General features: G+C 41.3%; 1 protein-coding gene across 6 annotated transcripts in view; it reads left to right on the top strand.

The window, feature by feature from the left end:
* Positions 1-24,836, top strand: part of fam13c (family with sequence similarity 13 member C) — a 91,728-nt gene that overhangs the window by 32,405 nt on the left and 34,487 nt on the right. For 3 of the 6 annotated variants that reach the window (XM_052027621.1, XM_052027625.1, XM_052027620.1), the window contains 3 exons: positions 12,333-12,402; positions 20,300-20,447; positions 20,695-20,760. In XM_052027621.1, the coding sequence (XP_051883581.1) occupies positions 12,333-12,402; positions 20,300-20,447; positions 20,695-20,760 (284 nt within the window). Of the gene's footprint in view, positions 1-12,332; positions 12,403-19,941; positions 20,448-20,694; positions 20,761-24,836 lie in introns of those variants that run through there. The other 3 variants (XM_052027626.1, XM_052027623.1, XM_052027624.1) reach the window with 3 other exon arrangements.

Raw genomic sequence — 24,836 nt, 5'->3', positions numbered from 1 at the left:
AGGGATCTGATGTCCTAATGCATGATTCACAAAAGGCTCGGACACAGCTACAGCAAGGAATTAGCAAAGCTAACAATGTTATTTATTAATGGGGGAGTTGATACACGAGTAGGTAGGATATGCTTCAGTTATATATGACGTTGATGTGACCACGTGTGAAGCACTGTGTACCCTACTGGTTTCCTTGGTTTGAGTGCTTTGAATAAATGTCAAGGAAGGTTTGCCACACTGAAACATACAAAATCCTGAAGGGTCTTGACAGGGTGCATGTGGAGAGGATGTTTCCTCTTGTGGGTGAACCTCGAACCAAATGTCACCCGCTTAAGGCAGAATTAGGTGAATTTTTTTCCTGTGGGTTTTGAGTCTTTGGGACTCTATCCTTCAAAGGGTTGTGGAAGCAAACTCTGAATATTTACAAGGTGAGGGTGTGTGGATTCTTGGTAAATGAAGGGTGAAAAGTTGCCGTGGTTAAATTGCAACCTTTCCCTATGACCATGTTGGTTTTCTCAGTTTTCTGGTTTCCTCCCGCATCCAAAAGATTTGCTGGTTGATAGGTTAATTGGTCATAGTAAATTACCCCTAGTATGTAGGTGAGTGGTAGGATCTGGAGGGAATTGATGTGAATGTGGGGAGAATAAACTGGGATTAGGGTAAATGGGTGCTTGATGGTAGTGGTGGACTCAATGTATTGAAGAGCCTGTTTCTGTGCTGTATGACTGCAAGGATGGAGACAATGACTGAATTATACTAATGATGGTGCTGAAGGGAGGGTGACGAGGGCTTGTTGATCTGTTTGGGGAAGAAGAGCAAGAACAAGGAGAGGGAAAAACAAGGTCAAACTTGGCTTGTATTTCCTTGTTTTAGTAGGGGCGTTTGAGGATGCTTAAAGGTAAATATATTTAATAAGGCAGATACAAAGGAACTAAATTCCTCTTTAAATGTGGAACAAGGTAACAGATTCATGAAGTTGGAGCTGTGTTCCATTGACAATCAAGAGTGAATCTATGGGTGGTAGTTAGTTCTGCTACCTTACCACTTCAGGCTGAACCCTCGCGTGTGTGCCGTCTGTGTGGAGTTTGTGTCTTTCCGTGACTGCGTGGATTTCCCGTTTTTCTTGCTTCCTCCCACATCCCAAAGATGTGCTTGTGGGTTAATTGGTTATGATAAATTACCCCTTAGTGTAGATTAATGGCAAAAAGAATCAGATGGAAGTTGATAGGCATTTGTGGGAGAATAGGTTACAGGGGTGCAGAGGAATAAGGAGAGGGAATGGGACTGATGGGATTGATTCCCCGGGAGCTGACATAAACCAAAGGGCTGAATGTTCTCCTGTGTTGTTATAAGTGTAAGTATGAGAATCTGGGAAGATAAGGTTGTCAAATTTTTATTAGTTATCAAGGGATATGATGGTTAAATGGAGTTATGGTACAGATAAGCCATGATCTGATGGATTGGAATAACAGGAATAATGGCAAGTGGTTCTTCTGTCAACAGTTGTTCCTTTGTTTGTAATCTCCCCGTCTTCATATTAAGCTGGAATTCTTCCTCACCCTGTACATTTCTTGCACAGTTACATGTATTCCACATCTCTCTCCCCACGCACCCCCGCCCCCCCCCCCCCCCCCAATCCACACTGTTAATTCAGCATGACTCAAACATTTGTGTTCATGATAGAGTGCTAATTCCTGCCGGCTGCAACAGTCACTGAAATTTTTCATTCTGGTTGCTTGTTTCTTTGTGGCATCTTCCAGTTGCCATAGGAATATGAAGAATGGGAAATGTCAAAGGCGCCTGGCTATCTGCATTTTTTTTATCCTGAGTCCTCTTAGGAAGCAATTCTTAAAATGAGGGAGACCACTTCTGACCTTTGGCTATTGGCTCCTAGTCAAACTGCCAGCGTGCATTATCTTACTGTGTTCTAATGAGTTGACTCTGGGTTTTGTTTCGGGGTCAGCGTCGGGGTAATTGGGCTGTTGGAGGTTCCACATCACTGCATCTTTGGCAGCAGCTCTCAACTTTGGATCCATTGAATTTTCACTCAGTCCCAGTGACTTTAAGTATTCTATAGCCCTGTGCTGTTTTGGAGGTGTCCGTGTTGCAAAGGGTGTTGCTGAGAGGTGAGTGTTGTGCTCTCTTCCTGATAGGAAAATCTTAAATAGAAAATCGCTTATTGCACATGCACAACACACATGGCGACAATGTAATCATTCTCTTGAAATAATAAATGTCCTCTTTTCTCAACTGGTCATGCTCCAGAATCCAAATCGGGCAGCATTACTAATGAGTTTGATTGGAATCATTGCAAACAATTGTATCTTGCAGCCAGTCCTGCTGCAGATAGATTCTGGTGTTGTGGTTATAAACTGGAATGATAGCGCAAGTACAAAAGTTTTTTTAATGAAGTTCATGTATTGATTTTTGTCATAACGATAGAAAAATGGTAGAAAACACTGTATATCTCTAAAGTTTGTCATTTTATGTTTATCGTGGGTTGTTGCAGTGCATGTAACAGTATTTGAACCTGTAGCACTGACTGGTGTGTATATTAATTGAACTTTTTTAAACTTAAAGGAACATGGCAGTGAATGATGTCCTACTGATTAAACAATGAAATAATTGTTGATGCATGGAAATTTCCTCAGTTGTGCTCAATTATTTTCAATTGGATGGATATTGCTGACATATTTCCTCTGGCATTCACAGTTAGTTGGGGTTTGGAGCCTTGAAGCAAGGTTTGGTTGCTCCTGTATGGTGATAGATCAACCTAGAATGTTCATGCACAGATAAATACAAGAAGAGTTTCAATAGACCAGTAGCTTGCTTCTTTGTGAAACATTCAACGATGCTTTCCATCTTGATCCATCCATTATATGGTCAAGCATCCCATGTTTGAGAAATTCTAAATCTTGTAAGTTGCCGAGGAAAATGAAAAGTCAGGAAATTGAACCTGGCTGTCAAAAGGCCAATGAGCAACTTTTCTTTCTTAAATTGCTTTCATTTTACACTAAAGGGGCACATGAGTTTGAGTATGTGATGTTTGTTTTTTCTAAACATCAGCCTCTTCCGGTTGTAGTGTTTATGGTAAGTTGAATGTACTATTGTTTCTTTTCCCATCCTCTCATTCTGATTGAACACTGAAGCTTTGATGAATTCAAAGCTTTAACATGGATTATGGTATTTTTGCCATCACTGAGACATGGTTGAAAGATGTGCAGGGCTGGCAACTCAGTATCCCAGGGTATAGAAATTTAAGGCAAGACAAGGGGATGTAAAAGAGGAAGTGGTATTACACTGTTGGTCAAGCAATGCATTACTTCACTATTGAGGGAGGATATCCTAGAAGGCTCCTCAAATGAGGCCATATGGGTGGAGATCAGGAACCAAAAAGGTATTGTCACTTTGCTGGGTGTGTTAGAGATCTTTTAATAGTCAACAGGCGATATAGATATGTAGACAAAGAATAGAGCGATGTAACAAAAATAGGGTTTACGGTACCAGGGGATTTCTATTTCCCAAATATTAACTGCGATTGCCTTTGGGTTAAAAGATCAGAGGGGAAGAATTGTGTCCAGGAGAGCTTTTTGACACAGTATGTAAAAATAGACCATCGAGGGAAGGAGCATGACTGGACTTTAGAGGGTGGAGGGAGTGTTAGTGGGAGAGCATTTTGCAGAAAGTGATCATAACTCTGTATTTCAGTGGGCATGGAAAAAGATATGGATAGACCAGGAATAAAGGTCTTAAATTGGGGAAGGCCAATTTCATTAAAATAAGACCGGGCCTGGCAAAGGTAAACTGGCAGATGTACATTCAGATAAGTCTACATCTGAACAGTGGGAAGCATTCAAAGGAGAAACAGCATGAGTTCAAGGCCAATGTTCTTGCAGGAGTGAAAGACAAAGTGAAAAGTATAGGAAACCCCAGATCCTGAGGGATATCAAGGGCTGGATAAAGAGAAAAAAGGAAGCATATGGTGGGCATAGAAGATTAAAGGGGGAGGCCCGTCAAGAGTATAAAAGTGTGGGGAGGTACTTAAAAAGAAAATTAGGAAGGCAAAGAGGGGTCATGAGATCACCTAGCAGACAGGATTAAGGTAAATCCATGGTGTTTTATAAATTCATTAAGGACCAAAGAATAACCAGGGAAAGAGTAGGGGAAAATTGGACAACACGGACAATCTGTTCGTGGAGCCTGAAGGTATAGGTGAGGTATTGTATTCACAAAGAAAACAGACTTTGTAGTTGGAGGATTCAGCAGAGGGGAAGGGGAAATTCTGGTGCAAGTCTCCATAAATTGAAGGGGAGCTACTCAATGCCTTCGTGGGCTTAAAGATGGATAAACGGATGGGATTTATCCCAGGCTGCTGCAGGAAACAAGGGAAGAGATGGCTGATCTCTGACTGAGATCTTTCCATCTTTGCTGGCCATGTGAGGTACCAAGCAACTGGCGGATGACAAATGTGGTCCCTCTTTTCAAGAAGGGCAGTGGGGAAAAGCCTGGTAATGATAAACCGGTAAGCCTATCAATAGTAGGGAATTATCGGGAAAAAATTGAGGGACAAAGTTAGTGATCACTTGGAAAAGCAAGCACTAATGGCTAGCGTGACTTTGTCAGTGATAGAATCTTTGAAGAGGTAATGAAGTTTATTCGTGAGGCCAGTGCAGTAGATGTGGTTTAAGTGGTCTTCAGGTAAGACCTTTGGTCGGGTCTTACATGGGAGACCGGTACAAAAGGTTGGGGCTCATGGGATCCAGGAAAATTGGATCCAAAATTGGCTTGGCAATAGGAGACAGAGAGCAATAGTAGAGAGTTGTTTCTGTGATTGGATGCCTATGACTAGATCTCCATATGGATCAGTGCTGGGATCTTTGCTGTTTGTAATATACATGAATGATTTGGTTGTTGATGGTGAAATTGTTGATAATGCAGAGGGTATTATTAGGCTGCAGGTGAAATGGGCTGAGAAATGGCAGATTAGGTGCTGCAGTTTGGGAGTACCAATGAGGCTAGGTCAAACACCGTGAATGGTAGGGCCCTAGGGTGTATTGAGAAACAGAGGGACCTTGGTGTACAAGTCCAACTATCCTTGAAGACCATAAGTCACAGGAGCAGAATTAGGCCATTTGGCCCATTGAGTCTGCTCCGCCATTAGATCATAGATGATTTATTTTCTCCCTCAACCCCATTCTCCTGCCTTCTTCCTGTAATCTTTGGTGCCCTTTCTAATCAAGAACCTATCAACCTGCACTTTAAATATACCCAATGACTTGGCCTCCACAGCTGTCTGTGGCAATGAATTCCACAGATTTACCACCCTCTGGCTAAAGAAATACCTTCTCATCTCTGTTCTAAAGGGATGTCCTTCTATTCTGTGGCTGTGCCCTCTGGTCCCAGAATCTCCCAGAAATGGAAACATCTTTTCCATGTCCACTCCATCCAGGCCTTTGAAAATGATAGAACAGGTAGATGACATGGTTAAGAAGACATGGGATATTGACCTTCGTTCATTGAGGCATTGAAATACAGGAGCTGGGAAGTTGTGCTCCAACATTATAAAACAATGGATAGATGTCAGCTGGAGTGTTGCATGCAGTTTTGAAAATGTTGTGTTTCTATTTGTGGGAAACTGGATTTTAGCCAAACTATAGCTCAGAATGTATGAAGTGACCTGGTCAAATATTTGCAATATTTAATGTAACAAGAAGAATAGGTTGAATGAATCTGCAGCTTGTGGGCTTCAGAAGCCATCAACACAAAAGTTTTCCTTTTACACTAGTGAAGGTCAAAAGGAAATGTAATAAATTATTCAAAATTGAAGGATGTTTGTTGGATGTGACGTGGAGGAACTGCTTCATGGACAGAAGGGAAGGCAACCAGTGGCCACAAATTTAAGATAATCTAAGGATATTTTAATTTCACACAATGAATTATTTTAAACTGTAGACATTGGGGTGGATTCAATAGTTACTTTTGGAAATGGAACTAAGTGTAAATGCGAAAAGGGAAAATATGTAGGTGAATGGGCAAATTGGATTGTAGATTGGAATTGGATTGCTCACACCGAAGCAAATGGGCCAAATCACTGCAATCTCTGATGTTAAGCCAGTGATGCGGCCACTGCCTTCTTTATTGCCAGGTAATAGTAACCATCATAAATGTGCATCATCACTGAGCAGCAGGGGCACTAAATTCCGAAAACAAGCGCAAATTCTTCATCTCGCTTGTTTTTTACAGCTATTGATTTTCCCATTTGCGGTAACAGTGAATCACAGAATGTTGAACGTGGTGGAGAACGATGATGGCTGATTAAAATGTTTTATGAAGCATTAATTGAGCACTTTGGGAGCAAGATCATTCCTAGTCCCCCCCCCCCCCCCATTTCAAGTTGGAATGATTTTGTTCCCACAACTGTTTCAATATATAACAGCTGTACACATCACACACAATATACTGCAGGTGGCTCAAAAAATTCCTCAAATTTCTTGTCATCATTTTAACCTCACAATATTAAAAGGAACATTGATTTAATGATAATTTATTCATAAGGGTATGCGCTTTGCTGGAAAGGCCATCATTAATTACCCACCCTGAAATTCTCCCTTGATAAAACTTGTTGAGCTGCTGCCTTGAACCTCTGCAGTTCATAGATTGATGATAATCCCACAATGGTTTTGGTTAGACATTTTAAAAGATAAGAATGTTGATGGCAGTATGGTCGTGTGAAGCTCCTTAAGAGCTATGGGAGCTGCATCCAGCTGAATGGAGAGTACTCTATCATGGTCCTTGCTTGTGCCTTGCAGGTAATTGAAATGCAACCATAAGTCAGGCTAGGTGCTTGCTGCAGGAAACCAAGTCTCTGACCTGGAGGAGTTGCTATGTTGCTGGTACAGTTATGTTTCTGGTCAATGGTGACACTCAGAATGCTGATGGTGGGGGATTTGGTCCTGGTTAAACTCTTTCACTGGGAAAGGGAGTGTCTGGAATGTGGCACTAATGTTACTTGGGACTCCTCAGCCACTGCCTAAATTTTGTCCAGGTCTTTCAGCACACAAGAGCAGACAATGAAATTCAACACTGTGCAAAAGCAAGGGTTAATTTCTGCTTCTGACCTACTGCAGGGGGCAAGTAATGAATGAAGTTGGTTGCGCTTTGGTTTTTGACACGTACTGACTTCAGTGCTCCTTGATGTCATAGAGTCGTACAATACAAAACAGGCCCTTAGCCCACCCTGTCCATGCTGAACAAGTATCCATCTGTACAAATCCCATTTCCCAGCACTTGGTTGATAGCCTTCTACACTCGGCATTTCAAATGCTTATCAAGATACGCTTTAAATGTTGTGAGATCCTATGCCTCTGACACCTACTTGTGTGGTGTGTTCCAGATTCCTCTGAGTAATAATGTTCTTCCTCAGGTTCCCTCTAAATCTTGACCCTCACCCTAAACCTGTGCCCTCTAGTTTTAGATAGCTCTGCTATGGGGCAAAGTTTTCTGCTGTTGACCCTGTCCGTGCCCCTTAAAGTTTTGAATACATCTGTCGGGTACATCCTCAGCCTCCTCCATTTCGGAGGGGAGAAAAACAGCCAATTAAGTTTCTCCCTGTCACTGAAACACTTCTTCCCAAGCAACATCCTGGCGAATCTCCTCTGCGCTCTCTCCAGCGCAGTCACATTCTTCCTGTAGTGTGGCAACCAGAACTGCACACAGTCCTCTGGCTTGGCTAAGGAAGATAAGTATTCCCCATGCCTTCATCATGTCAAAGCAGATGGTCTTAACCCTGGAATTCAGTTCTTTGGTTGATGTTTGGACTAAAGTTGTGATGAGGTCTGGAGCTGTGCAATCCTGGCTGAACCCCAACAGAGCTGGATAGAGCAGGTTATCAGTGAGCTTTCAAGGATGCCATCTACCACTCACTGATGACTGCAATATGGCCTTTAGTTAGCTGGATGGAATTGGTAAGAACACAGTCAATTTTCTAAATAAATGCCACTTTATAGCTGTATTGGAAGAGCCAGAATGTTATCAGAGCCAGTAGACTTTGGTGTATCCAGTACTTTCAACTATTTCTCACATTGAGTGGATCAAATTAGCTGAAGGCTAGGTTCTGTGATGGTCAGGACCTCTGGAGGAGATGGAGGCTGGCTGAAGATGGTTGCAAACACTTCAGTCTCTACACTTGCTCTGAGGATGTGGATATGCTTGGCGCTTCCTTTTCCCTGTGGTCTAATTGGCCAGCACCATTCATTACTGAATGAGGCAAGACTGCAGAGCTTTGATCTAATCTGTTGGTTGCAATATGTACGACTTCTGTTAGCAGCTGTCACTCTTTGGTTCACATCCCATATTGTAGCTTCATAGGCTGGTTCCCCTCTCTTAGGTATGCCAGAGGTCGTTTTCCACGTGACTCACTAGACATGGCTTGATAGTGAAGAAACATTGCTGGATGGTAAAGTTACATGTTCTGGTGGAATATTATTCTGCTGATGAAAAACACTATGGTGCTGGAGGAACTCAGCAGGCCAAAGATTTCCTCTAGCATCACAGTGTATTTCATCTAATTCTGGCATCTGCAGTCCTTTGTTTTTCTATTATTCTGCTGATGATCTACAACCCGTCATTGGTGCTAGTTTTGAACTCCTGGATCAGAGTGGTGCCACACAACTCAATGCACGGTAGCGTAGCAGTTAGCGTAACGCTGTTACAGCGCCAGCAACCTGGGTTCAATTCCAACTGCTGCCTGTAAGGAGTTTGTACGTTCTCCCCGTGTCCGCGTGGGTTTCCTCCGGGCGCTCCGGTTTCCTCCCACATTCCAAAGACGTACAGGTTAGGAAGTTGTGGGCATGCTATGTTGGCTCCGGAAGCGTGGTGACACTTGCGGGCTGCCCCCCAGAACATTCTACACAAAGATTCATTTCACTGTGTGTTTAGATGTACATGTGACTAATAAAGATATTTTATCTTAAAAGTGTCACAAGGTTGAAGAAAAGTTTTGCCAACACAATGACTTTGCCGAGGTCATTCCCAACAACACTGTCATGGACCGATTGGTAACTGGTAGATCGGTAAGAATGAGGTTAAATAGGTTTTGTCTGTGTTGGTTCCCTTTGTCCATTTCAGACAAAGTCTGCCAGCTGTATAATTTTGGACTTGGTTAGCAGTGGTGCTATGAAGCCAGTTCTTAGTGATGGATATTGAACTCCCTCATCTAAAGTAATTTTTATTTTGCCTTTGCTGCCCTCAGTGCTGCTTCCAGGCAGTGTTCAACATGGAGAAATACTGATTCATCACCTGAGGGAGGGTGGTAGTTGGCAAATTGGATTCCTTGCCCATGACTGGGAAACCAGTGCAGCTTATTTGTTTCTTGGTGACAACTGATTACGGCCTGTGGTGTGAAGAAATCATTGCAAAAACAATGAGATTAGAAAACCGTCCTGCGGGCTGAGCATATTTTATTGTTTTTTTTAAGTGTGTACTGCCTGTATTTATAAGCTTGTGAAGTTGTCAAAAGTTAACAACTGAAACAGGAACTGATTCAATGAGCTGAGAAGAAGACAGACTTTCATACCTTTGACAGGCTTAGGATGTCAAAAAGCACTTTACCTCAAAGTTCACTGTTGTAAAGCAAAAATTGAGCAGTAAATTTGCACTCTCCCACAGATTTCAACAGAATCATGACAATATCATCTGTTTCTATACATGTTGATTTGTTCATTTCTAAATATAAAAGGAGTCCAGACTTGGTTAAGTATTGTTCTACTATTGCCTGGTAGAGTGAAGCACATAAACACCAATCTGACTTAATAATTTAAAGCCTTTGAAATTGCAAATGACAACATCCAGGGAGAGAAACTCAAAATTACTGCAGCTGCAAGAAAAATGAAATAATTACAAGAAAATAACACTGAAAGTACAGTGGCTCAACCTAGACCAGTAGAGAAGCAAACAAAATTGATGTTTTAGGTCAGTGACCTTTCATCATTAAAAAGTCCAGATGAACAGTTTTTTTTAACCAAGTACAGATCCATGGAAAGAGCAGAGGTTGGGGCAGGGTTTGGAAAAAAAAATGCAGGTTTGTGATGAGGTGAAGGACAGGAGAGAGTAAGTGTCTTAAACACAAGGCAAAAAAGGGGAGAAAAAAATGTAATGGAACAAGAATCAAAGATGATGCTACAGGAGCTGCAAACAGTTATAGAAAGCATGGAACTAAGCAAAGCATCTAACCAGCGGAAAGGGTTTTATTGCTTGGACTATAGTGTAGACAGCTGGTAGATCCTAAGGATGTGGACCATCCTGTTGGCTGTACACCAATCCCCACTGCAAACACTTGCTCTAGTTGCAGTAATTCTGTTGTTGCTATTCCCCATTACCAGAATCTGCTGCTTATGTGAAAATTATAGCCGAGAAAGTTCATCCTGATCCCCACCCAGAGAATTTTTCATAAGGGAGTGAATCCCATTCGAAGTGAACTGCATCCCATTTCCCAGACTGCTGACCGACTTTTACCTACCTTTCTATTTCTGGGATTTTTAGTCTTTAATGTTTTTTCAGGGAAACAAAATATCTTTCACTATTGAATCATGAACAGTTTAAGACTGAGTTCGGAATTGAGATATGAATGAGTTTGAGCAGAAAAATCTTTCTGTATTGTGATGGGTGTTCATTGGGTGTTCATTAGGTGTCCGACTTATGCACACAATCTGGTCAGGTCTCTTGCATTTCAAGACATCCCTTTTTCAGCCAGTTCGCTGACTTTGAACTTGTAAAATTTAACTGCAATTGGCTTCTCAGCAGGAGTTCAACTTGGAAATAAAAAGTTCAGTGGCAGAGATGGGAAAAGTGCCTTATGCATAAAACAAATTGATTCATGCCTTTGCACAATAAATATTCAATCACAACAGCCATTGGTAGATGAGGGATAATTTTCAATGGTTAAACAGCAGCAAGTGGCAATTTGAACTGTGGTGTTCCTCTGCATCTGTTCTATCTCAGAAGTGCACCCTGTGTCTTTGGGCCTCCTAAAATCATTGTCAATTGGCCATTTCAACATTTGTAGCATCCCGTATATCAGGCCTATGATAAAGGGCAGGCCAAGTCGAGCTGTTGGATCATGAGCTGCTCTCAGATCAATTGCTAGCTGGTCCATTTTGGCTTCCAGGTCCCACATCTGCTATTCTCACTGTTGAAACTGAGGCCAAGGCTTCCTGACAGTTGGCTAACTCCACAATTGTGCATCAAAGTTCCCGCAGCACCATTCAAGAGGCGTTCTCGTTCATCGTTTGTAGGAAATTGCTGAGTGCAGCATTATAATAGTGGTTACACTTTAAAAGCAAAACATTCTGATGAAAGGTCATGGATCTGATACATGAATTGTTTCTTTATCCACAGGTGCTGCCTGCCATTTTTTGGTTTTTAATTTAAATCTCTACCACCTGTATTTCTTTTTGTTGTTGGTTACTCTTTAAAAGTACGTAGTTGGTTGTGAAAGACATTGTGACACATTGAGATCATGATAGGTGCTGTCTTTTTTTCTTTTGGTGAGGGGCTTCTGACAAATTTCTGGCTGACTTTATTGGTATTTTTACTAAAATTGATTCTTGGAAATTGGGCTTCACTGGCAAGCCTGGCATTTAGTGTCCATAGCTGGTTGCCCTAGAGAATTAATGATTAGTCATGAACTACTATGCTGTCATATAGGACTTTAACCCAGTGCTGTAACAGAGTTGTGATTGTATGGGCAAGTTATGATCTTATGTGACTTGATGGCATACAGCTCTTGCCTTTGTTCTTCCAGGTTGATGTCATTCTGAGATTTGAAAGTGCTGTAAAAGGATGGGCTGGTGGGAACAACATTGTGGTAGAAGAGCAGCTATGAGTTGGGGTCCACAGAACTGCAGCTGCAGGAGGAGAGATGGGAAGGAAGCTTGCAGGGATCCCTTGAGTGTAGAGACCAGGAACTTTGTATGTGTAGCTCAGTGAGGAGCAGAGTGTAAGAAGGCTCTGCTTTACCAAGGAAACTGCTGGAGATCCACTCCAGGTGCGACACTAGCTCCAGTTCAGGGTTGTCCTCTGTGCCTGTTAAGATCACTGCGGACCTGAATTTTTATGTCTTGAGGTCACTGCAGGCTACAGTGGATGATCTTTGAAACATTAGTCCTCAGTTGTGTTTTAAGCAAGTGACCTACATGCTTTTCCCCAGGAGGTGCACTTCCAAATGTGTGATTTTATTTTTCTATTAATATCTATAATTTCATCAATTTTGTACAGCATTCTATACAACATATATTAGTGACACTATTCCCTCATAACTTAATTTAGCCTCATCTTCATTTCAGAGAGAACAACATGTCACCAGTAGAAGTGGAACAAGAAACTTTGGATGCTGTGCAGGATTCCAGTGAGGAGGTGGGTCACAAACATTAAAAATTATTCAATACTTCACCACTTATTTTATTTAAATATATTACCTCCAAATTGTTAAGAAGCCATTTTAGAATGCAAAGTCCAGTCTGTTTCTCAGACCACTGGTGCTTCCTATGTTGTGCTTCCTCTATCCCATCAGAGGGATGAGTAATATGTGGTATTGGCAAAAGGCCCACATTAATGATGACCTTCTCTGGTGAGGAAAGGATAAAAAAAATTACTTCAATTTCTTTCATGTAGGTATAACAGATTTGGAAAACAAAATGAACTAACTGTTTTATACCATCCATTATTTGTCTTTTCCTTTGCAATGTGAGATAAGGTTAAGAAGTTTATTGTTTATATACTTAAGGAAACGAGTGAGTGGCACAGTGGTTAGTGATGCTGTCTCACACCTTTGGTGACCCAGGTTCAGTCCTGACCCCCCTGTGTTGTCCGTGTGGAGTTTCCATATTCTCCCTGTGGCTGCACATGTCTCCTCTAGTTCCTCCCACACCTCAAAGATGGGTTGGTAGGTTAACTGGTTTCTATAACATTACTCCTGGTGTGAGTGAGGGGTAGGAGAATAAGGGCATGTGTGAGAGAATAGGTTACAGGGAAATGAGTGAGATAATGGGATTACACTGAGAGCTGGCATTGATTTGATGGGCAGAATGGCCTCCTATGTCATAAGAAAATATAAAACATCAGATACTGTTTTTGTAACCATGCCAATTGAATCCTTTCTGTTTTGATTGTGGTTTATATTATCTGCCCTGGTTTCTGCGGATTCCAGAAAGACTAATCATGCCAAAACTTTAGAAGGTCAGTGCTGAGGTCATGGTCTGAATATTTGTTCCTGTCCTATAAGTTCCTATGAACCTATGATTCTAAAATGATGCATTGTTATTTCTATCCATAAAAGCAATGAATAATTATGCTATAGAGGCTAATTAAAACTGCAGGCAGCTGCATGCTTCCGATAATGGATTATCACAAAGTGATCTTTTTATAGAGTTTATAAGATATTCACAAATTAAAATCTCTATCCTAATGCAGATTTAAATGACAGAATTAGATTAAGTAAGTAATTCAGTTATGAAGTAATAGTGTCACTGAGATGAGTTGCATGGAATGCTATGCAAAACTGATGAACTTAGGAATATTAAAAATCTATTTAAGTTCACTGTAACCCTTCAGTTAATTATTTTAGGTTATTCTTCAAGTTTTTAAACCCTGCTTAAAATACTGCCTTTTAATCTGAATATTCGTGAAATCCAGTCTCTTCTAATCTTCAACATAAGGAACCAAATACAAATCCTGAAGAAGGGTCCTGACCTGAAACGTCGACCACCTGCCTTTCTCCACAGATGCTGCCTGGCCTGCTGAGTTCCTCCAGCATAGTGTTTCTCATCATTGAACCAAATACAATCTCTGAGCCTACCAAGAATAAAACTAAAACACTCGGAATATCTGATTTTATAAATCATTTAAGAGCAGAACTGTGCATGAAATTGCAACACAGCTTGGTTAATTTACTAGCCAAGAAAAAGGACATTAAGTGTATTAGTTGGGGGCGGGGGGGTGGGAGCTAGTGCAGGGGTAAACAGCTCTCCAGACGTCTGAGGTTCAACAAGATAAAGCTTATGACCTAAAGAAGATATGATGGGTTTAGAGTGCAAGAGAGCCAGCAACTCACTGATAACCATGACATGCATCAGTTCTTTACTTACTTCAACATAGGACGAGGCCATTCAGCCCATGGGCACATGCTGGCTCTCTGCAAAGCAATCCCATCAGTCCCAAGGGACTGGATGGATAAGAAAGATTGCAAAGGTCTTAGAAAAGAAGTGGAAAAAACTGGGAAGGCAAAGAGATATTATGAAATTAAATTATCAAGGAATGTATAACTAGATACAGTATGTTAAACAATATATAACTAGATATGTTAAACCATTTACAAACATATCAATAAAATCAAGACTTTGAGGGGACTTTACAGCAGGCAACAATCGGAAGATGCAGAAGTATTAAATCATTATTTTGCTTCAATCTTTACCCAGGGACAGAACAGGGTGGACATTTGGTGACAAGGAAGGGCAGAGTGCATTTAATAACGAAAAAAGGTGATATATTAAACAAGCAAATCAACTCGGAAGATAAAACCTTTGTCCACGTGGATTGCATCCACTGATTTTAAATGAATCCTAAGGAAGAGAGTTGCTACATGATTTATAATTTTTTATAAAATGGTGAACGCCACAGGATTGGTGGATACCTAATGTAATTTAGGAAGGGGAACAGAGCATGTCCAGGGAATTATAAACCAGTCAGCTTGGCATTAGTGGTGAGCAAAAATAATGGAATCCCCACTGAAGATGAGAATAGAGGAAGGAACATCTAGATGCAAAAAGTATTGGTCCGAATGGATTTCAAAGGGGAAGTTCCAGTTTGACCTCCCTCCCCTCCCCCCACCGCTAATGAATTTGTTGAGGAGGTAAAAGTGAGAATAGAGAATGCAATAGTTGTAATTTATCTAGATTTTTAAAGGATTTTCATAAAGATAACCCACAATACTCTAATGAATAAGGCTGGACATTGCAGAATCTGAGGTCTCGTAGCAGAATGGGTTATGAAAGCAAAGGCAGAACTTGTGGGAAATACTCAGCAGATGGAGAGGGAGTTAATACTTTCAGTCAATGACCTTTCATCTGATGGTTTGCTGGTTGGCTTGAAGACTGATAACAGAGTGGGAATAAAGAGTAGCTATTCACACAGTGGAAGAAGATTGGTAATGATGTTCCACAGGGATTGTTGTGGGACTGCTGCTGTTCACCATTTATTTTAATGATTTGAATTTTGGAATCAAAGACGCAATTTCTAAATCTGTGACTGAGCCCAATTTGGGGTTGGGAGGGCGCGGGCAGTGGATAGTCATTACTAAGGACAACTGTAACAGATTATTGGAGGACATTAATAAACTTATAGAATGAGCAAATAATTGGCAAATGAAGATCAACATAGATAAATGCTAGATAGTGTATTTTGACTGGTAGATAAAAAGAGATTACATTTCTTGGAAAGTACTAGACTTGATGGGATGGTGGGAGCAAAGGTACCTCAGTACAGGTTCATGAATCACTATGAAGATGGTACCACAGGTTAACAATGCCACAAAAACAATGCAGACCAAGCACCCAATTATATTTCTATATGGAAAAAATTGAAACATTAGGAAGTTATGCTAAACCCTTATCAAACCTTGATTTGACCACACTTGGAGTAATTCTGATTGCCACACTAAATGAAAAAGAATGCTGACACATTGGAGAGGGTGCAGCAAAGATTTACAAGGGTGCTGCCAGAAATGCAAGTGTATGCTTTATCAGCAAAGGATGAACAGATATTGTCTCTTTCATTTGTAGAAAAAAAAAGTGTCATCTTATAGAGATCCTTAGGGTTTTATAGAATGGGTGCAGAAGAATGTTTCCAGTTAAGGCAAAGAGCTAAACTAGAAGTTGTCAGTATAAGATAGTCATGATGAGGTCCAGTCGGGAATTCAGAGAATACATCCTGACCCACACTGCAATGAGAGTACAAAACCTGCTGATACAGGGAGCGGTTGACAAAAGAGTATGGATATATTCGGGAGGGTGGTCAATCACGCAAGGGAGAAGGGAATAGAAGGTGACGCTGATGGATTTAGATGAGGAAAGATGGGAGAGGGCTGAAGTGGGCTCAAATGCTTGTCTCAGCTGTTTGGCCCACATGGCCTGTTTCTGCTCTATATACCCTACGTTATATCACCGTTCAGTAAGACCATGTCTGATCAGTGAACTTGCTCTATACACTCATCTTTGCTCCATATCCCTAAACACTCTTGTTTAACAAAAAATGAGGTATGAATTTCAGAGCTTCTGACTTCAGTGTAGTTGCCAAATGACCAAGTCTTCTGGTCTTTTGAGGACTGTCTCTCAAATGATGCAAGATGCTTATTGTAGTCTCATACTCTCATTTGTTTTATAAAATGGGAATAACTTCATGGTGATAAAATCTGGTGAATATTTAGATTCTGAAACTTTATTATACGTGGCAGTAGATGGCAATTTATTTCTAATCAAGTAGTTACATAAAAGGTGGTGATTTTCGGTTGTGTGGTTCAGGCAAGCCAAAGCATGTGATAAACATGTTCTAATTGTTTCTTCAGTTGAAGGAATAATCTGAAATTATAGTCAACATCCAATAGGAGAGAGAGAGTTCATTAGCTAGCCTATTGGTTCCAACTCTGAAGAAATATTCCCGACAATGTTGGGGCAAGATTTCATTAACACAACTGAAAACTGCTCATTTGTGTTTGAAGGTAGCTATCAAATTGGCTACCTTTCAGGTTCTTAAGGCCTTCTCTTCTTCAAAATGTTCTAAACCAAAGAAAAAGACAGAGAAACCTTAGATCATCCCAATGTGTTTTATTAAATATTTCTGGTGTAATCACTAAGAAATGGAGCAACATAATTTGTGCATAACACTGAAAAATGAGCAAATTATTTTTATAGTATAGCATAGATACTAACCAGGTTACTAGGAGAACCCCTGTAGTTTAACCCACCTGAAAGCACTTCTAAAGATCATTTCATGTTGCAACCAAAAAGCAGCACCTCTGATAACACAGCTCTTACACAGCCTGGACTGTATGCTTGCATCTTGTGTGGGACCTGAATTATCATTGTTGCTTACTGCAAAAAAACGTAAAAGGAGACTTTTTTTAAAAGTTCTCTTTGCTTAAATGTGAAAACAATAGAAAGCTGGTCACTTGGGAAATTTGCACAGTATACAAGAAAACAATTGTTAATAACCCCAAACAAGGATAGATTCAATAGGAAATCCATAAGAAAACTCTTTACACAGAATGCCTGAAATCTAAACTCTCATCAACAAGGCATAACTGTATTAAAGAGGAAGCTATATAAAACGCACAAGGGAGAAAGTAATAGAATATCCTGCTTGAATTATGTGAAGAGAAATGAGAGAAAGGTCATGTGGGGGATAAACATTGGTGTACATCAATAGTGGTTAAATGGTCTGTCTCCATGTTGTTCATTCTAGGTGGGGAGAAATGAAAAATGTTTACAACTAATTCAAAATCGATGTCTGAGGCCCAGGGGCATTAGGACCAAAGTAAACTGGCTACAGATCTGAGGGTGATATTGGCCCTGTGTCTTGGCAAGCCAGTGATAACAAATGGGCTTTTTTCTTGACCATGGGGACAGAAGTATCTCCTTTGGACCCTCAGACTAACCGCACCTATGAATTGGATCAGGACTAATTAATACTTCAAATTGCCTTTGATATTCTTGCATAACAAACACCTTAGAGGTTTTATAAAATTGAGGGGCATAGATAGAGTAGATAGTCTCAGACTTTTTCCAAGAATGGGATCATCTAAAACTGGAGGACATAGGTTTAAGGTGAGAAGGTAAGGTTTAAGGGAGCCTGAGGGGCAAGATTTTCCATACAGAGGGTGGTGTGTATATCAAACAAGCTGCAAGAAGATGTGGCAGAGGCAGGTATAAACACTGTTTTTAAAAAAGCATTTGGACAGGTACATGGAGAGGAAAGGAATAAAGGGATATGGGCCAAATGCAGGAAAATGGATTAGTGTAGACAGGCATCTTGGTCAGCGTGGACGAGCTGGGCCGAAGGACCTGTTTCCTGTGCTGTATGATTCTATGACCTTTCAGTCTTAAACAAAAACAGAAAATACTGGAAATACTCAGCAGGTCAGGCAGCATCCAGGGCCACGAATATGAAACATCCAAATACCACAGTTTTCACAGTTCTGGTGGCTATGGAGTAAGTGTAAGTGCACTTCAACAGAAGGGCATCTATGTAGCCACAGGTCAATTTTCTGTAAATCTTAATATCATGCAGCAGTATTGCATTTATAGTGCAATAGGTGTTTTCAGAGTATGGTTCACTTCACATTTTTTTTATTTTGTGGCCATGTGACTAAGGCTTTTATAGCCTCAATAATTTTAACTGAATTAGACCATACACAAGAACTTTATAATGTGCAAGGGGAAAATTTAATTTCAGTGAGTGAACAGAGTTTGACGCTCAAATTTATGCACCTAAGTTCATGGAAAATTGCCCATCTATTTTGATAATGCATATGCAAATTATCATGTGAATCGTTGATTGAAATCATTGTGATTTCCTTGAATCATTATTTGGGGAATTGGCTTTTATTGCTATTCATCTGTGTTCAAAATGCAAATATGCTTTTAAAAAAAATTCTGTAAATTTAACTTGTTGTTATATTGAGTTTTGCACAGAACTTAGGGAGTCACTTCACTTTTTAAAGTTTTTTTTCCCCCCAGAAAACACTCAACTGTTTGTGATTTAGTGAAGGGTGTCAGTATGTAACAGGATTCTTTATTTATTCAATCCTTGAATTTTTAAAATAGAAATGGACACATTGTAACAGATATTGGCTGTGCCCTGGGCCGATGTTACCTCCTGGTTGTATTATCAACTAATTTGCTGCCTGTCCCATTTTTCTTCAAAGTCAATGGAAAGAGAAATGTAGCCATTTTGGCAATCCGCTGCTGAGTGTTTTCCTCAGAGGACAACAGTAAACGCATAATGGAGAAATGATTTCTAATACAACATACAATCTTTACCTCCGCGATGTCATATCACCCTACATTTTAATTGTTTGCTCGAATGCTTGGGTTCAATATTTTCCCGACTACCCTCCAGTGAAGTACTTCACTTTACACTGCATGGAGTGCTGATTTTTGAGCATTGGTCAAACATGAATAATAAAATCTTACGTTTGTATCTCTCAGCCTTCGTTCATTTGCAATTTAATTAGCTGTTGTATTATCAAGGTGGGGATCAGCTGACAAACATGTGAACATGCTTTAAACTGAGTATGGCTGCAGGCTGGAATCGATTGGACTGCTGCTGGTGTGGGCTCCAGTCTGAAGACGTGCTGTAGTACACATTGACATGCGTTAAGCTTTGCAGGTTCTCCACCCCCGACAGAAAATAGCGGGTCCACGCACGATGCTAACAACAACTTAATTCATTTTGTCTAATGGTCACTTGCATGCAATAAAAAAAAGTTCTTTGTTTTTATTTTTTAAATGTGGGCATGTCCACAAACCAATTTTTTAAAATAAAAGCAAAGAACATTTTTTTTCGAATTGCAGCACTCTGAGTCTTTTGCACAATGAAAGGCAAGCTGTTGTACTCCAGGGAGAATGAGGTGTAACACCTTCATCTGAAGCGCTGTGTCTGAATGAATAAAAATGTTCCGCTGGCTGGCATTTGCAACTGACGCGGACTAAACCTATGCCCATAAAGTACAAACAATGATCAATATTTCTGCCCACGGAGATAACGTTTCATGCAAACGTACTCTACGATGAAGAGCCGCGCCTGATTCTTCGCAGAGACACAACTGCACCCAATCTATGCTTTTATGAATGAACTGCACTGGGAGGGGCGAATTGTCACCAGAGATGATGTCAGCAGCCTGGATGAAACTATCGCACGGAGGCTGGCCATGAAACACAGCATTTATCGCGCTGGTTTGTCAGATTGGCTGACGAACAAATCACGGGCTGCTGACGGAATGAATGTTCCCACTGGACCAGGGTCACGATTAAACTATAATCCAAGATGTGCTTTAACTGCGGAACCCGGAGCAACACGTTAGCCTATTAGTCATCCTGGTTAGATGGCTTTAAGTTCAGTTCAGCGCCGCTGGCCGTCACACGAGTGTTCAAGGGTCTTGCCTCAGATATTGCTCGCTAAAAGGACAGTGAGGCAGCCGGGGGCACAGCTGGTGAGCGTGCTCGCATTTCCTGGCATAATGTTCTGCTTTTGTCTGCAGAACTCCTTGATGAAGCTGCAAACGCTTGACGTTGACCTGTGTTCAGCATTTTTACCAAGCCCGGAGGAAAGATCCGCAACGCAGTGCAGCAAGGAGCAAGCCCCCCAGATAGGTCGAAATGGGACAGCTGATGAAGGAAGCAGCGGCGGTAAGATATTTAATATCCTTGTACTTAGACAGCTAAAGATTGCACAGTATGTATGCTGTGATTCAGAAAACACTACTCGCTGTGCGACAAACCTTGGATGCTCCGCAGAAAGGTTGTTACAAAGCAATCGCTATCATTTTTTATGTTCACTTCACATTAATAAAAATGAATGTTAAATTTCCATCGTTGTTATAAGCTATGTTTGCTGCATTCTATTTTATTTTGTACATTGTTTTTGTTTCGTCAGAGCACAGCACCATCATTGCCCCCATTATTGATTTCAAATTAATGCATCAACAGAGAGATAGTGACGGTAAGTACACTTTCAATTAAAAGGCACTTTTCTGAGATCTGCCCTTTAATTCAACCTCGATGTTCCCTTCAACAGCTTGTCACAGCCAGTGAGCACGGCATGTGAGAAAATACCTCATTTATTCCAAACACATCCATCCATCCAATGAATGGATGGTGATTTGTTCACTGATGTTTCCCTTGCAAAGACAAACGTATGGCGAAATTTTCAAACTGTCATCTCTGACTAAAATTGACCTATTTTCTTGATCGAGTTGATGGCGATGTTTCTTTGACTGAAAATGGCTGTTTTATCCCATTGGGAAGAGTTGTAAGCTCAGCTCGGACATGGTAATGAGTTTTGTCAACCACATCACTGTCTTAGCCAGTTCCATGGAGTGAAGGGTGACTTGCTGCCACTCTAGGTCTGTGGGTTCTGACGTGGCTATGAGCCAATATGGCACCCTCAGACCATGCCTCAGGTGGCTGGGTAGGTAGGGAGGTGGTGCACATATTAAATTTATGCTGGGCTTCTGTGTGCTCCTGGCAAAGAGACTTGTGGTTCACAATGTCATTCCCAATTTTGCATTTTGTGTGGTTAAACGTCAGAGATTCCTACAGATTGGTGGGGATATTACACATTTTCAAGGTGGGTTTAAGAACATCCTTGAATTGCTTCCTTTGGCTGTCTAGTAATCTTGTACCATGAGGGAGCTCAGACTTACTCCCCCCATGGAATCTGGGGTCAGGCATGCAAGTGATGTGGCCTGTCTGTTGGAGCCGACTGAATGTGACTTGGGCCTTGCTGTGAGAGGTGGCAGGTATTGGTCTGTTTGTTATGTCTGTGGATTTGGATGACCTTGTGGAGCCAACATTGGTAGTATCTCTCCATTGCTTTGAGCTGCTTGCTGGTGGTAATCCACTGTATAGGAGGGGAGTTTTATTTCAAAACACTTTTGAAGCATTTAGCTTATCAAGGAATTTTTTTTTGATGAAAGGAGTCAGAATTTCCTTTTTCTTACCAAAGTCTTAGTTAAAGCACAGGAAAGGACAGATCCTGTTTGACTGAATGAAAATTGGACAAGGAATGCTCAAAAATGATACTCTGACCTTACTGTAAATACACAAGGAACTGTTTTATTGCTTAAAGAGAAACTAGTTTAGGAGGCAATAGACCTTGTTCCTACTTGGATGCTGTGGCTACAAAAAGGAATTGCCTTTTTGCAGACTTTCACTGTAAGTTGAGAGTGTGCATGTAGTATTTGCTGAATTCATGGAATATTTATGTGACTAAAGCTATTTGGTTCTTTAGGACTCTGGTCTGAGTGGTGGGAACTATCATTTCAAGAGTACTTAGCAGTGCACTGACAATTTATATTTAATCCAGTACAAAAGATGAAAACTACATCACAGCATACAAACACCAGAAGTACTCCATGATCATAAAGCACTTTGGATATTTGAAAGAGAGCAAAGTTTATTATATGAATTCCATTTTTTAATGCAATAATCACTTTACTGAAGTGGGCAATTGGCTTTTAAGGTACATGCCTCTGTCAATATCAGAGGGTTTGGGATGGATATTTGAGATGAAGATTCCATACAAAGCTCCCTATAAATCGGAAACTGTTGGTGGATAAATGCACTACTCGGGATTAAATGAGCTTAACCCATTCAGAAAGAAAATAAATTATAGAAGTACGGTGTTGGAGGAGATAGGCCTAAAAGAAAGTATGAGCTTGAGTGGGGGTAAAGTCAAACTGTGAGTTGGTGCGAGAGGCATTGTGCCACCATGTGGTGGATGAGAATCAGCACAAGGAATCCGAAGTCTGTGGGGCACGTTGCGGTCTTTGGGGTGGGACCAGGATCCTTAATATAACTTTGGAAAGGATGCGATCACCACTAATTTGGCATGTGTCAGGTTGCCATTTACAGCTGCAGGTTTAAGCATGTTGACTGCAAAAATAATATAAACAATCTTTTTTTTTTGTTTAAAATGATATTAAGTTTTAAATTTCAATTTTCATCTTGCATTGTGTATGATTTGGCCAGCTTTTCTGATCCTATGGATTATCTATCAATAATGATGGGCAAATGGGTGAGGCTGTGCTGGGTGTAGGAGAGTATAGTTGAAATCCACCACGATATTGCTGTCAACCAGTCACACATAAGTCCATTTAAAATTGCCATTTATTGGTACAGGTCCTCCCCAAGTTACAAATGCCTAACTTATGGACACCCTGTAAGTACGAGCGAGCGTTTTGAAGACCACAAGGGTGGATGGATTTGCTGGCTGCTGTGTGGCTGCAGGCATTTTCTGCTGGGTGGGAGCAGGGCATTTCCACGTGCCAGTCATAACCCAGGGACTGCCTGTATATGTAATGGACACCTATCTCATTGATTATATCAGTGGAGAGTTTCTGTGTGTGCAGGGGAATGCCTGACCCTTTCACGTTCTGGACTTGAGTCCAGGTTGAGATTGAGTTTTGCACTCTGTTCCTGGTGTCATATAGTTCATTATGATTTGGCTTGGGCTGTTGTAACCTGCTGCCCACTCCGTGCCTTTCAAATTGCTAAATTTAGCACAAACCAGGAAATGTCGCTAATGCAACAAGTGCATTTTCTAAGCTTAAAGGCATTTTGGATCCATTCCACTCTCTCCATCTACACAGAAGAATATGCCAAACTTCATTGACCAGACAGTGACTCTGCATCCCATATCCCAGAACTGGTTACCATGCAGTACTCCAGGAATATTCCCCAGGCTGCTTCGTGAGGCGAGGGAGGAGATTGCTGAACCGTTGCCTAGGATCTTTGAGTCCTTGTTGTCCACGGGAATGGTACCGGAGGATTGGAGGGTGGCAAATGTTGTCCCCTTATTCAAAAAAGGTAGTAGGGATGGTCCAGGGAATTACAGACCAGTGAGCCTTACGTCTGTGGTGGGTAAGCTGTTAGAAAGGATTCTAAGAGATAGGATCTATGAGCATTGAGAGAACCATGGACTGATTAGGGACAGCCAACATGGCTTTGGGAAGGGAAGATCTCACCAGCCTGATAGGGTTCTTTGAGGAGGTGACCAGGAAGATTGATGAGGGTAGTGTAGTAGATGTGGTCTACATGGATTTTAGTAAGGCATTTGACAAGGTTCCACATGGTAGGCTTCTTCAGAAGGTCAGACGGCAAGGGATCCAAGGAGGCTTGGCAGTATGGATTCAGAATTGGCTTGCCTGTAGAAAACAGAGGGTTGTGGTGGAGGGAGTGCATTTGAATTGGAGGGCTGTGACTAGTGGTGTCCCACATGGATCGGTTCTTGGACCTCTACTTTCAGTGATATTTATTAATGACTTGGATGAGGGGGTAGAAGGGTGGGTTAGCAAGTTTGCAGTCGACACAAAGGTTGGTGTTGTTGTGGATAGTGTGGAGGGCTGTCGAAGCTTACAGAGGGATATTAATAGGATGCAGAGCTGGGCTGAGAAGTGGCAGATGGAGTTCAATCCAGAGAAGTGTGAGGTGGTGCACTTTGGAAGGACAAACTCCAAGGTGGAGTATAAGGTTAATGACAGGATTCTGGGTTGTGGAGGAGCAGAGGGATCTGGGGGTTCATATCCACAGATCACTGAAAGTTGCCTCGCAGGTGGATAGGGTAGTTAAGAAAGCTTATGGGATGCTAGCTTTCATAAGCCGTGGGATCGAGTTTGAGCCATGAGGTAATGATGCAGCTCTGCAAAACTCTGGTTAGACCACACTTAGAGTACTGTGTCCAGTTCTGGTCGCCTCATTATAGGAAAGATGTGGTAGCGTTGGAAAGGGTGCACAGGAGGTTTACCAGGATGCTGCCTGGATTGGAGAGTATGGATTATGAGGAGGGACTAAGGGAGCTAGGGCTTTACTCATTGGAGAGAAGGAGGATGAGGGGAGACATGATAGAGGTGTACAAAATATTAAGAGGAATAGATAGAGTGGACAGTCAGCACCTCTTTCCCAGGGCATCAGTGCTCAATACAAAAGGGCATGTCTTTAAGGTAATGGGTGGGAAGTTCAAGGGAGATATCAGAGGGAGGTTTTTCACCCAGAGAGTGGTTGGTGCATGGAATGCAC

Source organism: Pristis pectinata, chromosome 12 (genome assembly GCF_009764475.1).
Source record: "Pristis pectinata isolate sPriPec2 chromosome 12, sPriPec2.1.pri, whole genome shotgun sequence".
Classification (NCBI taxonomy): domain Eukaryota; kingdom Metazoa; phylum Chordata; class Chondrichthyes; order Rhinopristiformes; family Pristidae; genus Pristis; species Pristis pectinata.
This window is presented reverse-complemented; position numbering and strand designations above follow the sequence as displayed.